Genomic DNA, 14,608 nt, shown 5'->3' with positions numbered 1-14,608 from the left:
ACTTTTAAATCAAAGTACTGACAGTACTGGTGTGACGATGCTTTTGAAGAGGATTGATATAAAAGTTTATCTATTTAAGTTTATCTACATCACCACAATTGTGTATGTGCGTACGAAAATTTACGATAGGAAAAAAATGGGTACGAAAAATTAGGGTACAAAAAATATGCCCCAAAAAATTGAATACAAAAAAAGATTTGGGTACGAAAAATAATTTGGGTAGGAAAAAAATTAGGTACGAAAAATGTAGGGTACGAAAAAAATTGGGGGTACGGGGATTTTCGTGTATTTTCTGTACCACTTATCTTAAAAAAACGTTCTTTTACAGTAAAACGTTTGTGGGTTAGCATATAAATTCAAAACTCGACAAGCTCTTTAATTACACCATGCTCTTTAAGTTCACATGTTTATCATACCAAACTTTATATTTCGTTTTTTTTCTTTCCTAAGTTAATGATGCTATGTTTACGGACGTGATTTCACATGCCCATGTGCATGAACATATAATTTTTCTCTTTTGATTATTTTTTTCTCTCTAATTCAATAATCTTAGGCATGTTTGTTCGTTAAGTACGGCAATAATTTCATGATGATTCCCGAAAGTAGGTGTGAGCACATAGTCGTAAGAGCACTTGAATACGTGAGTTCGCCCATTAACACATGGTAAGGTTAACTAAATCTCCGCGATATGACCTAATATGTGTTTAAAACAGCAAACACTATCAAACAAACGAATGAATTATCAAACATAGTATGTGCACCGATGTGGCTCTGTAATATCTGTTTGAAAAGTTTATTAAAATATGCAAAATGATAAAGCACGCATAAGAGCGAGTTTCACAAATGTCATACGGCTATTATGCTGTTTATGTACCATAGTCGCTACAACGTTTACAAATAGCAGGTTCGAAATAATTCGTTTTCTTTACACTAATGATCGCGTTGAAAGTTAATTATACACGTTTTAATTCGCAATTTATTTACTGAATCACGACAAATGTCAAATACAATACAGAAAATGCATAGTTGTTTCATTGATCTATAAACATATAATGGATTGAATATAACTGATTTAAAATTAACGTTTATAAACTATTATTAAATCTTTTTCCCATGATATGCTGTCCTATTTATAGCTGAGCTTCCTATACTTTTATCAATGATAATCAGCGAGGTATGCCGATTAGAAAAATCGAGCTATCTCAATCGGACTGGCTGGGTCTTTTACATAGGTCGCCATTGTAAAGAATTTTTCATGGTATGATAACTTAGACGAGCTGCTTCGCAGCATCGTCAAAAAGTAGAACCACTTTAAAGGGGCATTTTCACAGATTTTTGGCAGTTATTGAAGTTTGTCATTAAATACTTTATATTGATACATGCAAACATTTGATCTAAAAAGCTCCAGTAAAAAACAACAATAACATTAAAGACAGAAAAAGAGTAATCCTCAACTTGGCTCTAACCACTGACACCTGGAGTGAAATTTTAACACTTAAACCACTCGACCATCCGTGCTAATACAATGAATGATGTATTTTATACTTTATATAAGCAATCCTGGTTATGTCACAAAATATAACGACACCAACAGAATTCTCCAAATTATTTGTTTCGCGTTGCAACGCTTTATAATTTTCAGGTTTTAAAATCGTCAAAAGATGAATAAAATGGATATGTTAGAGCATGGTAAAGGTTCAGTATTACTGTTTCCTCCCAAATATCATAACTACAACGAACATTTGCGAATCTGAAACTTAATTATGTCAATTTACTAAAACGTGAAAAGGCCCCTTTAAAAGATTCTTCTCGGAATAAAACGTGATTTTTTACTCGGTTAAAGTTGCTAGGACGTTACGGAATAACCAATGCTGTAGAATCGGTTCATATTCAACGGATACGTTTTATGTTAAGTATTCATTAGGGCCTTAAGTTCCGCTCAAGCACATAGTGATAGTGTTAAAAAGTCATGGAAGTGTTGGTGAAATAGAGGATCTGGTTTAAAATGCTTTGACAAACAAATCTTCATTGACAAAACATTGCAAAGTGAACTTCATCCTCTACCAAATTTAAATTACATGGCAAAGCATTTGTCAAGCAAAGGGAGGTAACTACTCATAAAACACAAAAACTGAGAGATTTATGCTAATAAAGACCATACGCCTACAAATAACTTAAAAACAGTTTAAATAAATAAATAAATAGGAAACGCATATAGATAATAACATATTGAAAGCAGCTGTTAAACGAGACAGTAAAATAATTTAAACATAGTTAATACAATATAAAGAAGTGAAACTCCAGCTGCTGGAGCAGTATTGAATTTTCATTAAAAACAATTAGTTGGTCCTTTATTTAAGGCAAGTGACCGATTGCCCAAACAGTACAAAACAGCACAATACAGCGCAATACAAACCAACATAAACACAAAATATGAATAAAGCTGGGGTCACCGCATTGGAACGGTCAATGCAAAGCATTGGGGGTTTAAACCTGGTTATAGAGCGCTCAACCTCACACTTGGCCCAGCAATATTCATAATACATTTAAGTGTAAATAAAATTTAACGTCATAGCATTGTAACTCAAATTAAACAATAATAAAAGGGAATTAAAACGCATTCAATTTAATTACTATTTAATTACTCAATTTCATTGAAGATACAAGAGTAACAGAATTACAACTTTTTGACGAACGATCAAATAAAACTATTAACAATTGTTAACTACATTCCTTCTTTATAGAAAAGATTTGAGAATATAGAATCATATAGTTAATATCTCAGATAATCATCGCGCAAATACAGGAAGAAGCAGCAATAATGGGTGTAAAAATTCCATATTACATAGCTTGGTTGTTTATGTGACTGCTAAACAAATTAAAAATAATTAAATCAAACAAGAAACGCCTATCAGAGAGGAAATATAAATAAAATGGAACGTTATAAACCCAATGACCTATGCATGTAGATTACAACTGGGAAAGTCGGTTGTATGACGTCACAAAAATCCATAATGACGTGACAAATTCCAAGGGCAGTACTAAATAAAAATATTAATGGGGCTGTGCTACTAATAAAACAAGTTTAGGTGATTTAATATTAAGAAGCAAATGAATAAAAATGGTAATTCCATTAAAGCGACATTATTGGAATCAAACAGTATATAGGTGTTTTGACAACTGAAGACAGAAATGATTTGATGTACGATTTGAGTCCAAATGTAGTTTACATTCAGATTTGTTCATACGACACAATGACACAATTTTATTCAACAGTGAAAAATGCCTATAATGTAGTATTCATGCAGATTTGTTCATACGACACAATGACACAATTTTAATCAACAGTGAAAAATGCCTATAATATCACTAATGATTCCAAATTTTAAGGGAAGAAAGATATAGTGAATCGAAAACCATCAAACACGTGTTTTAAAGTACATAAGCATCATATCCTTTTGATAAAAACAAGTTAATTAAATTTAAAAGTTTAATATGAACATTTGGTTTAACATATTTTAATTTGCGGACACGCTTCAAAACATCTCCGTAAAATGATGGATTGGAGATTCCATTATTTAAATGCCATTTTAAAGAAACATTATATTTTGAAATTGAATCAATACTTAGAGTAAAATCTAGCAAATTTATTTCTTAGGTTATGATACAAAAAGCCTTGTTTTAGCAATTTTTTAGTTAATATTAGATTACGATCATTAAAATCTTTAATACACGAACATGCTCTGGCATAACGTACCAACTGCGAAATGTAAATACCACAGGAAGGTCCTTTAGGGATGTTGCCATCTAGAAACGGAAAATTTACAATTTCAAAGTTAAAATCGTCCCGTTTGTCGTATAAACTAGTTTTGATCAAATTATTATTAATAGTTAAATGTAAGTCTAAATACGCAGCGTCTGTGTTGGATATACACGATCTATTTAAGACTAGTTCTTTTGGGTAGATTTTGTGAATATATTGTTCTAATAATGGATTATCTAAATTAAGTATGTCATCAATGTACCTACTAGTAAGGTTAAAACAATTAATCAAATCTACTTGCTTAGTTTTAGATAATTCTAACATAAATTCGCTTTCATAACAATATAAAAAAAGGTCAGCTATAAGTGGCGCACAATTAGTACCCATAGGAACGCCAATAATTTGTTTAAATATTTTACCATTAAATTCAACAAACAAGTTATCCAAAAGAAAAGTAAGTGCTGCACAAAAGTCAAGACCAGTCCAAATGATGTAATTATCTAATATCTGATTAGTAAAAAAAGCTGTTTTAGTGTTTAAAGCTAGATACAAACATTTCTCTCTAGCAAAAGTTTTTTCAATCAAAGAAACAAGTTTGGATTTTATTAAAGCGTGAGGAAGCGTTGTATATAGTGTCGAAAAATCATAAGTACTTACCTGTGACACCTTATATTTTTTATTTTCAATTTTATCAATAACTTCTAAGGTGTTTTTTATTGACCAAAATAGGTTAATATTACTATTTTCATAAACTTTATTACAAAATTTAGCTATATGATATCTAATAGCACTCAATGCAGATGTAAGATACACTGATAATTGTTTGGTGGTACAAGACACTGAATTAGCGATAAAACGACTTTTATATGGCGTCTTATGTAATTTAGGTATCCAGTAAAGTGATGGCAATGTCTTGTCAGTAATATTGACTATTACATGTAACTTTATGCATTGGGCAATATGGTCGGTAATAATTTCATTAGGTTGCTTATTGTACTCACAATATGATGTAGTTTGTGAAAGTTCTTGTGAAATAGTTTGAACATAAAACACTCGTCATATTATGATAACATTATTAGCAGCCTTATCAGCAGGAACTAAGACGAATTTAGATTTTAAGTCTTACACTTGAATAATGCTATGACGTTAAATTTTATTTACACTTGAATGTATTATGAATATTGCTGGGCCAAGTGTGAGGTTGAGCGCTCTATAACCAGGTTTACACCCCCAATGCTTTGCATTGACCGTTCCAAGGCGGTGACCCCAGCTTTATTCATATTTTGTGTTTATGTTGGTTTGTATTGTGCTGTATTGTGCTGTTTTGTACTGTTTGGGCAATCGGTCACTTGCCTTAAATAAAGGACCAACTAATTGTTTTTAATGAAAATTCAATACTGCTCCAGCAGCTGGAGTTTCACTTCTTTATATTTCAAGCAATTTACAGAGATTTTGTTTATTAAATTTAGGTGAATGTGGTAGTGCCAAAGGATGTGTATCATAAAAACATATTTTATTCATGGCCATACTAAATATTTTTGTTTTCCAATCATTGAGTGCAGTAATTTCAGCATTTTCCTTCCTGCACCATTTATTGCAATAATCATGTAAGGATGTTACGATATTCTTAATGCAGTCATCAAAATCAACAGGAATAGGCAGTCTGTACTTAGGGCCTCTGCGTAGCAAATTTCTAAGGTTTTTATTTTGAATGAAATTAAGGTCCCCAGTAATAACATGTCCAACTGGACCATATATATATTTAGAACTAGTACAGTCACATAATGTAGGACAATTTCTTATTACATTTATATCTGCGGAAATAGAATTATAATTAAAAACGATACTTCTTACAGGTTTACTATATTTGTAGCAAATAAGTGGTGATTCAGTATTGCGGAAATAAGGGGGAATCAACCGACGTACATTTTTATCATTGAATATTTTAGGAAGGTCAATTAAATCAAGACCTTTGTTACAAAACTCAATTTTGATACGATTTCTAGTTTTGTTAAGTACATTTTCAATAAAAGGTTTAAGATAGTAGTCAGTGAAAGATTCAATAATACAAGCACATTCATATAGAGGGTCAGATTGAAGTAAAATAAGTTTACATTCCTTATCAATATGCGCCAACGAAGAAACAGAAAGAGAGCAAAGTGCACTTAGTAATTTATGTTTACCCCCATTTTATAATACTGTGTAGCAATCATTTAAAGAAAGCAGACGTTTAAATTTACGCCTTAAGTTACCATTTTTCCTTATGCCATGTGAACGTTTATTTTTTAGACGTTTACTAAACAGAGAAAATGAATTAATCGATTTATTTTTAGAAATTGTTCCAACATTTAGAATATTATCATTTAATCCAAGTGGGTAAGCTGATTGCAAACGTTTAATCCATTCAAATTCTGACATGCACCTCGCTTTTAATTGGCACTGACTTGAAGTACTATCATTAAAAATAAGTTGCTCCACAGGTTGAATTGAAATATTTGTTACGCTATGACCTGTTTTATTAAAGTGCTGGTAAATGAAGTTATAAAATTTATTGTTATTTTTAATGAAAAAAAAATGTTCCCTAAAACGTGTTTTAAGTGATCTACCCGTCTGCCCAACGTATTGCGCACCACAACAGGGTACATTTCAAGTAATAACATAAACCACATGCATAGAATTTCATGAGACATCGGATTTAATATTAACTGAAAATTTGCGGTTAATACTTAGGGCATTATGGCATAACTTGCAACTTGCATAGCAAGTACAGAAACGCTGTTCAGCTGGGATTTTCTGATATCTGCCAGTTTCAATTCTTAATTTATGACAGCTTACTCTAATCTTTGTAAATAAAACTCTGATATCTCTATTTTTTAAAGTATAGAAGTATGGCTCTTTACAACATGTGTTTTTGAACAGGGAATAAGTTCTTAGTTTACCACTCGTGCTAGTAATTCTTGATCGCCAAGTTGATTTATACAGGGACACTAACTTTCGCTTTACCAGAGAATGCAAATTCGTTTATGCAAACTAGTAGAGGATAAATTAAGACTTTTGAAAATATGATTAACACTTGTGACCTAGCTGTTCTTATCACTATTAAAAAGTATATTTCCTTCACTAAAGGCAGCTGACAATAAGGCACTTACTTTACCAGAATACATTCTCTGATTATATTTAACAGTATTACATATAATATCAACATATAAAGGATAACGTCCCAGTTCACCATATACAGCATCATTAGACGTTCGCTTATGAACACTTAAAACATATTTTAAAAACTTCACAATACGTATTTTCAAAAGATTTCAAAAGATTATAAGTGTCCTTCTTAACTATTGGACTATTGCTATTCACTGTTCCCCATATTTCACTTCCATATAAAAGTATAGGTTTGATAGTGTGCTCAAAAAGATGCAAAACTGTATCAACCCGTTGATGTAATTGCCCAAATATTTTACTCAGTTTGAAACTTGCCTTTCTAGCCCTATTGTAAGGATCAATTTGGCAATAACTAAATGTTCCCGAGGATGCGAAGATAATTCCAAGATATTTATAGGAAGTAACATGCTGAATTTCAAAATCTTTATGAAAGTACATTTCCTTAGATATTCTAACACTTTTACAAAACGTAATTATTTTTGTCTTTTTCAAATCAACAACAAGACCATTATTATCACAAAAGTGCTCTAGCTTTGTTATACACCGCTGTAGTCGATTAGAACTAGTTGATAACAACAACAAATCATCAGCATATAATAAACAACTATAATTCATATTACCAAGAGTAACTTGATCATCAGAGATATCAATATAAAGAAGCGAAACTCCAGCTGCTGGAGCAGTATTGAATTTTCATTAAAAACAATTAGTTGGTCCTTTATTTAAGGCAAGTGACCGATTGCCCAAACAGTACAAAACAGCACAATACAGCACAATACAAACCAACATAAACACAAAATATGAATAAAGCTGGGGTCACCGCCTTGGAACGGTCAATGCAAAGCATTGGGGGTTTAAACCTGGTTATAGAGCGCTCAACCTCACACTTGGCCCAGCAATATTCATAATACATTCAAGTGTAAATAAAATTTAACGTCATAGCATTGTAACTCAAATTAAACAATAATAAAAGGGAATTAAAACGCATTCAATTTAATTACTATTTAATTACTCAATTGCATTGAAGATACAAGAGTAACAGAATTACAACTTTTTGACGAACGATCAAATAAAACTATTAACAATTGTCAACTACATTCCTTCTTTATAGAAAAGATTTGAGAATGTAGAATCATAGAGTTAATATCTCAGATAATCATCGCGCAAATACAGGAAGAAGCAGCAATAATGGGTGTAAAAATTCCATATTACATAGCTTGGTTGTTTATGTGACTGCTAAACAAATTAAAAATAATTAAATCAAACAAGAAACGCCTATCAGAGAGAAAATATAAATAAAATGGAACGTTATAAACCCAATGACCTATGCATGTAGATTACAACTGGGAAAGTCGGTCGTATGACGTCACAAAAATCCATAATGGCATAATGACGTGAACAAATTCCAAGGGCAGTACTAAATAAAAATATTAATCGGGCTGTATTACTAATAAAACAAGTTTACGTGATTTAATATTAAGAAGCAAATGAATACAAATGGTAATTCCATTAAAGCGACATTATTGGAATCAAACAGTATATAGGTGTTTTGACAACTGAAGACAGAAATGATTTGATGTACGATTTGAGTCCAAATGTAGTTTACATGCAGATTTGTTCATACGACACAATGACACAATTTTATTCAACAGTGACAAATGCCTATAATGTAGTATTCATGCAGATTTGTTCATACGACACAATGACACAATTTTATTCAACAGTGAAAAATGCCTATAATATCACTAATGATTCCAAATTTTAAGGGAAGAAAGATATAGTGAATCGAAAACCATCAAACACGTGTTTTTAAGTACATAAGCATCGTATCCTTTCGATAAAAACAAGTTAATTAAATTGAAAAGTTTAATATGAACATTTGGTTTAACATATTTTAATTTGCGGACACGCTTCAAAACATCTCCGTAAAATGATGGATGGGAGATTCCATTATTTAAATGCCATTTTAAAGAAACATTATATTTCGAAATTAAATCACCATACTTAGAGTAAAATCTAGCAAATTTATTTCTTAAGTTATGATACAAAAAGCCTTGTTTTAGCAATTTTTTAGTTAATATTAGATTACGATCATTAAAATCTTTAATACACGAACATGCTCTGGCATAACGTACCAACTGCGAAATGTAAATACCATAGGAAGGTCCTTTAGGGATGTTGCCATCTAGAAACGGAAAATTCACAATTTCAAAGTTAAAATCGTCCCGTTTGTCGTATAAACTAGTTTTGATCAAATTATTATTAATAGTTAAATGTAAGTCTAAATACGCAGCGTCTGTATTGGATATACACGATCTATTTAAGACTAGTTCTTTTGGGTAGATTTTGTGAATATATTGTTCAAATAATGGATTATCTAAATTAAGTATGTCATCAATGTACCTACTAGTAAGGTTAAAACAATTAATCAAATCTACTTGCTTGGTTTTAGATAATTCTAACATAAATTCGCTTTCATAACAATATAAAAAAAGGTCAGCTATAAGTGGCGCACAATTAGTACCCATAGGAACGCCAATAATTTGTTTAAATATTTTACCATTAAATTCAACAAACAAGTTATCCAAAAGAAAAGTAAGTGCTGCACAAAAGTCAAGACCAGTCCAAATGATGTAATTATCTAATATCTGATTAGTAAAAAAAGCTGTTTTAGTGTTTAAAGCTAGATACAAACATTTCTCTCTAGCAAAAGTTTTTTTAATCAAAGAAACAAGTTTGGATTTTATTAAAGCGTGAGGAAGCGTTGTATATAGTGTCGAAAAATCATAAGTACTTACCTGCGACACCTTATATTTTTTATTTTCAATTTTATCAATAACTTCTAAGGTGTTTTTTATTGACCAAAATAGGTTAATATTACTATTTTCATAAACTTTATTACACAATTTAGCTATATGATATCTAATAGCACTCAATGCAGATGTAAGATACACTGATAATTGTTTGGTGGTACAAGACACTGAATTAGCGATAAAACGACTTTTATATGGCGTCTTATGTAATTTAGGTATCCAGTAAAGTGATGGCAATTTCTTGTCAGTAATATTGACTATTACATTTAACTTTATGCATTGGGCAATATGGTCGGTAATAATTTCATTAGGTAGCTTATTGTACTCACAATATGATGTAGTTTGTGAAAGTTCTTGTGAAATAGTTTGAACATAAAACACTCGTCATATTATGATAACATTATTAGCAGCCTTATCAGCAGGAACTAAGACGAATTTAGATTTTAAGTCTTCAAGCAATTTACAGAGATTTTGTTTATTAAATTTAGGTGAATGTGGTAGGGCCAAAGGATGTGTATCATAAAAACATATTTTATTCATGGCCATACTAAATATTTTTGTTTTCCAATCATTGAGTGCAGTAATTTCAGCATTTTCCTTCCTGCACCATTTAGTGCAATAATCATGTAAGGAAGTTACGATATTCTTAATGCAGTCATCAAAATCAACAGGAATAGGCAGTCTGTACTTAGGGCCTCTGCGTAGCAAATTTCTAAGGTTTTTATTTTGAATGAAATTAAGGTCCCCAGTAATAACATGTCCAACTGGACCATATATATATTTAGAACTAGTACAGTCACATAATGTAGGACAATTTCTTATTACATTTAAATCTGTGGAAATAGAATTATAATTAAAAACGATACTTCTTACAGGTTTACTATATTTGTAGCAAATAAGTGGTGATTCAGTATTGCGGAAATAAGGGGGAATCAACCGACGTACATTTTTATCATTGAATATTTTAGGAAGGTCAATTAAATCAAGACCTTTGTTACAAAACTCAATTTTGATACGATTTCTAGTTTTGTTAAGTACATTTTCAATAAAAGGTTTAAGATAGTAGTCAGTGAAAGATTCAATAATACAAGCACATTCATATAGAGGGTCAGATTGAAGTAAAATAAGTTTACATTCCTTATCAATATGCGCCAACGAAGAAACAGAAAGAGAGCAAAGTGCACTTAGTAATTTATGTTTACCCCCATTTTGTAATACTGTGTAGCAATCATTTAAAGAAAGCAGACGTTTAAATTTACGCCTTAAGTTACCATTTTTCCTAATGCCATGTGAACGTTTATTTCTTAGACGTTTACTAAACAGAGAAAATGAATTAATCGATTTATTTTTAGAAATTGTTCCAACATTTAGAATATTATCATTTAATCCAAGTGGGTAAGCTGATTGCAAACGTTTAATCCATTCAAATTCTGACATGCACCTTGCTTTTAATTGGCACTGACTTGAAGTACTATTATTAAAAATAAGTTGCTCCACAGGTTGAATTGAAATATTAGTTACGCTATGACCTGTTTTATTAAAGTGCTGGTAAATGAAGTTATAAAATTTATTGTTATTTTTAATTTTAAAAAAATGTTCCCTAAAACGTGTTTTAAGTGATCTACCCGTCTGCCCAACGTATTGCGCACCACAACAGGGTACATTTCAAGTAATAACATAAACCACATGCATAGAATTTCATGAGACATCGGATTTAATATTAACTGAAAATTTGCGGTTATTAACCGATGAAAGAATAAAAGAGGACATATTTAAAAACTTGCAACATAAACACTTCCTGGAGTTGCACTTATTTATTGTAGGATACCGATTACACGGAGCTAAATTACGCTGCGAACTAGAACCCAGCCGCATTGTACCTCCAATGAAAGATGTTCGAAGTAAACTTAATTTGACTGTAGGTTTAGAAAAAAGTAATTGTCTATAATTTAACGGCAAATGAATACTACGTGTAATCGGAATTCTCAATGGTGAGAGAACAACTTTCGGGTTTTTTGTAATCAATCTGTCCATAGGTTATTTATTTGGCGAAACCACCAATCTTATAATCACATTAATACACATTGCCAAGTCAACATACATAAAAGAGTAAGAGGCAGCTTGTCAGATAATGGTCTGTAAAAATTCAGTATAACCTGCAGAACTCTCAATTGATGAACATACACGTTTACTTTATAAGTACAGAGAATGTATAAGAATCTAAGTATAAGAAAGGTCTTAAACAAGGTTTCTTAAAAAATAATAAAAACACAATACCGCTACCAGCCTCTGAAGGCTGAAAATATAACAACATCGAAGATATGTACGGGGATACACGCTACTGCATCCACGCAGCACACATCAAACTGTTGTGCAATGCAATATAAAGAAGTGAAACTCCAGCTGCTGGAGCAGTATTGAATTTTCATTAAAAACAATTAGTTGGTCCTTTATTTAAGGCAAGTGACCGATTGCCCAAACAGTACAAAACAGCACAATACAGCACAATACAAACCAACATAAACACAAAATATGAATAAAGCTGGGGTCACCGCCTTGGAACGGTCAATGCAAAGCATTGGGGGTTTAAACCTGGTTATAGAGCGCTCAACCTCACACTTGGCCCAGCAATATTCATAATACATTCAAGTGTAAATAAAATTTAACGTCATAGCATTGTAACTCTAATTAAACAATAATAAAAGGGAATTAAAACGCATTCAATTTAATTACTATTTAATTACTCAATTGCATTGAAGATACAAGAGTAACAGAATTACAACTTTTTGACGAACGATCAAATAAAACTATTAACAATTGTCAACTACATTCCTTCTTTATAGAAAAGATTTGAGAATGTAGAATCATAGAGTTAATATCTCAGATAATCATCGCGCAAATACAGGAAGAAGCAGCAATAATGGGTGTAAAAATTCCATATTACATAGCTTGGTTGTTTATGTGACTGCTAAACAAATTAAAAATAATTAAATCAAACAAGAAACGCCTATCAGAGAGAAAATATAAATAAAATGGAACGTTATAAACCCAATGACCTATGCATGTAGATTACAACTGGGAAAGTCGGTCGTATGACGTCACAAAAATCCATAATGGCATAATGACGTGAACAAATTCCAAGGGCAGTACTAAATAAAAATATTAATCGGGCTGTATTACTAATAAAACAAGTTTACGTGATTTAATATTAAGAAGCAAATGAATACAAATGGTAATTCCATTAAAGCGACATTATTGGAATCAAACAGTATATAGGTGTTTTGACAACTGAAGACAGAAATGATTTGATGTACGATTTGAGTCCAAATGTAGTTTACATGCAGATTTGTTCATACGACACAATGACACAATTTTATTCAACAGTGACAAATGCCTATAATGTAGTATTCATGCAGATTTGTTCATACGACACAATGACACAATTTTATTCAACAGTGAAAAATGCCTATAATATCACTAATGATTCCTAATTTTAAGGGAAGAAAGATATAGTGAATCGAAAACCATCAAACACGTGTTTTTAAGTACATAAGCATCGTATCCTTTTGATAAAAACAAGTTAATTAAATTGAAAAGTTTAATATGAACATTTGGTTTAACATATTTTAATTTGCGGACACGCTTCAAAACATCTCCGTAAAATGATGGATGGGAGATTCCATTATTTAAATGCCATTTTAAAGAAACATTATATTTTGAAATTAAATCACCATACTTAGAGTAAAATCTAGCAAATTTATTTCTTAAGTTATGATACAAAAAGCCTTGTTTTAGCAATTTTTTAGTTAATATTAGATTACGATCATTAAAATCTTTAATACACGAACATGCTCTGGCATAACGTACCAACTGCGAAATGTAAATACCATAGGAAGGTCCTTTAGGGATGTTGCCATCTAGAAACGGAAAATTCACAATTTCAAAGTTAAAATCGTCCCGTTTGTCGTATAAACTAGTTTTGATCAAATTATTATTAATAGTTAAATGTAAGTCTAAATACGCAGCGTCTGTATTGGATATACACGATCTATTTAAGACTAGTTCTTTTGGGTAGATTTTGTGAATATATTGTTCAAATAATGGATTATCTAAATTAAGTATGTCATCAATGTACCTACTAGTAAGGTTAAAACAATTAATCAAATCTACTTGCTTGGTTTTAGATAATTCTAACATAAATTCGCTTTCATAACAATATAAAAAAAGGTCAGCTATAAGTGGCGCACAATTAGTACCCATAGGAACGCCAATAATTTGTTTAAATATTTTACCATTAAATTCAACAAACAAGTTATCCAAAAGAAAAGTAAGTGCTGCACAAAAGTCAAGACCAGTCCAAATGATGTAATTATCTAATATCTGATTAGTAAAAAAAGCTGTTTTAGTGTTTAAAGCTAGATACAAACATTTCTCTCTAGCAAAAGTTTTTTCAATCAAAGAAACAAGTTTGGATTTTATTAAAGCGTGAGGAAGCGTTGTATATAGTGTCGAAAAATCATAAGTACTTACCTGCGACACCTTATATTTTTTATTTTCAATTTTATCAATAACTTCTAAGGTGTTTTTTATTGACCAAAATAGGTTAATATTACTATTTTCATAAACTTTATTACAAATTTAGCTATATGATATCTAATAGCACTCAATGCAGATGTAAGATACACTGATAATTGTTTGGTGGTACAAGACACTGAATTAGCGATAAAACGACTTTTATATGGCGTCTTATGTAATTTAGGTATCCAGTAAAGTGATGGCAATTTCTTGTCAGTAATATTGACTATTACATTTAACTTTATGCATTGGGCAATATGGTCGGTAATAATTTCATTAGGTAGCTTATTGT

The 14,608-nt window shown here is 31.0% G+C and overlaps 1 protein-coding gene across 1 annotated transcript; it reads right to left on the bottom strand.

Moving 5' to 3' along the window:
- Positions 1-4,086: 4,086 nt before the first annotated feature.
- On the bottom strand, positions 4,087-13,215 carry LOC127871415 (uncharacterized). Its single transcript, XM_052414327.1, has 2 exons — positions 9,727-13,215; positions 4,087-4,420 (listed from the first exon to the last, which is right to left on the bottom strand). Exon 1 carries the CDS (start codon positions 11,176-11,178, stop codon positions 10,126-10,128), a length of 1,053 nt encoding a protein of 350 aa, XP_052270287.1. The 5' UTR covers positions 11,179-13,215; the 3' UTR covers positions 4,087-4,420; positions 9,727-10,125.
- Between the last annotated feature and the right edge of the window lie 1,393 nt (positions 13,216-14,608).

Source organism: Dreissena polymorpha, chromosome 3 (genome assembly GCF_020536995.1).
Source record: "Dreissena polymorpha isolate Duluth1 chromosome 3, UMN_Dpol_1.0, whole genome shotgun sequence".
In the NCBI taxonomy this organism is placed as follows: Eukaryota; Metazoa; Mollusca; class Bivalvia; order Myida; family Dreissenidae; genus Dreissena; species Dreissena polymorpha.
This window is presented reverse-complemented; position numbering and strand designations above follow the sequence as displayed.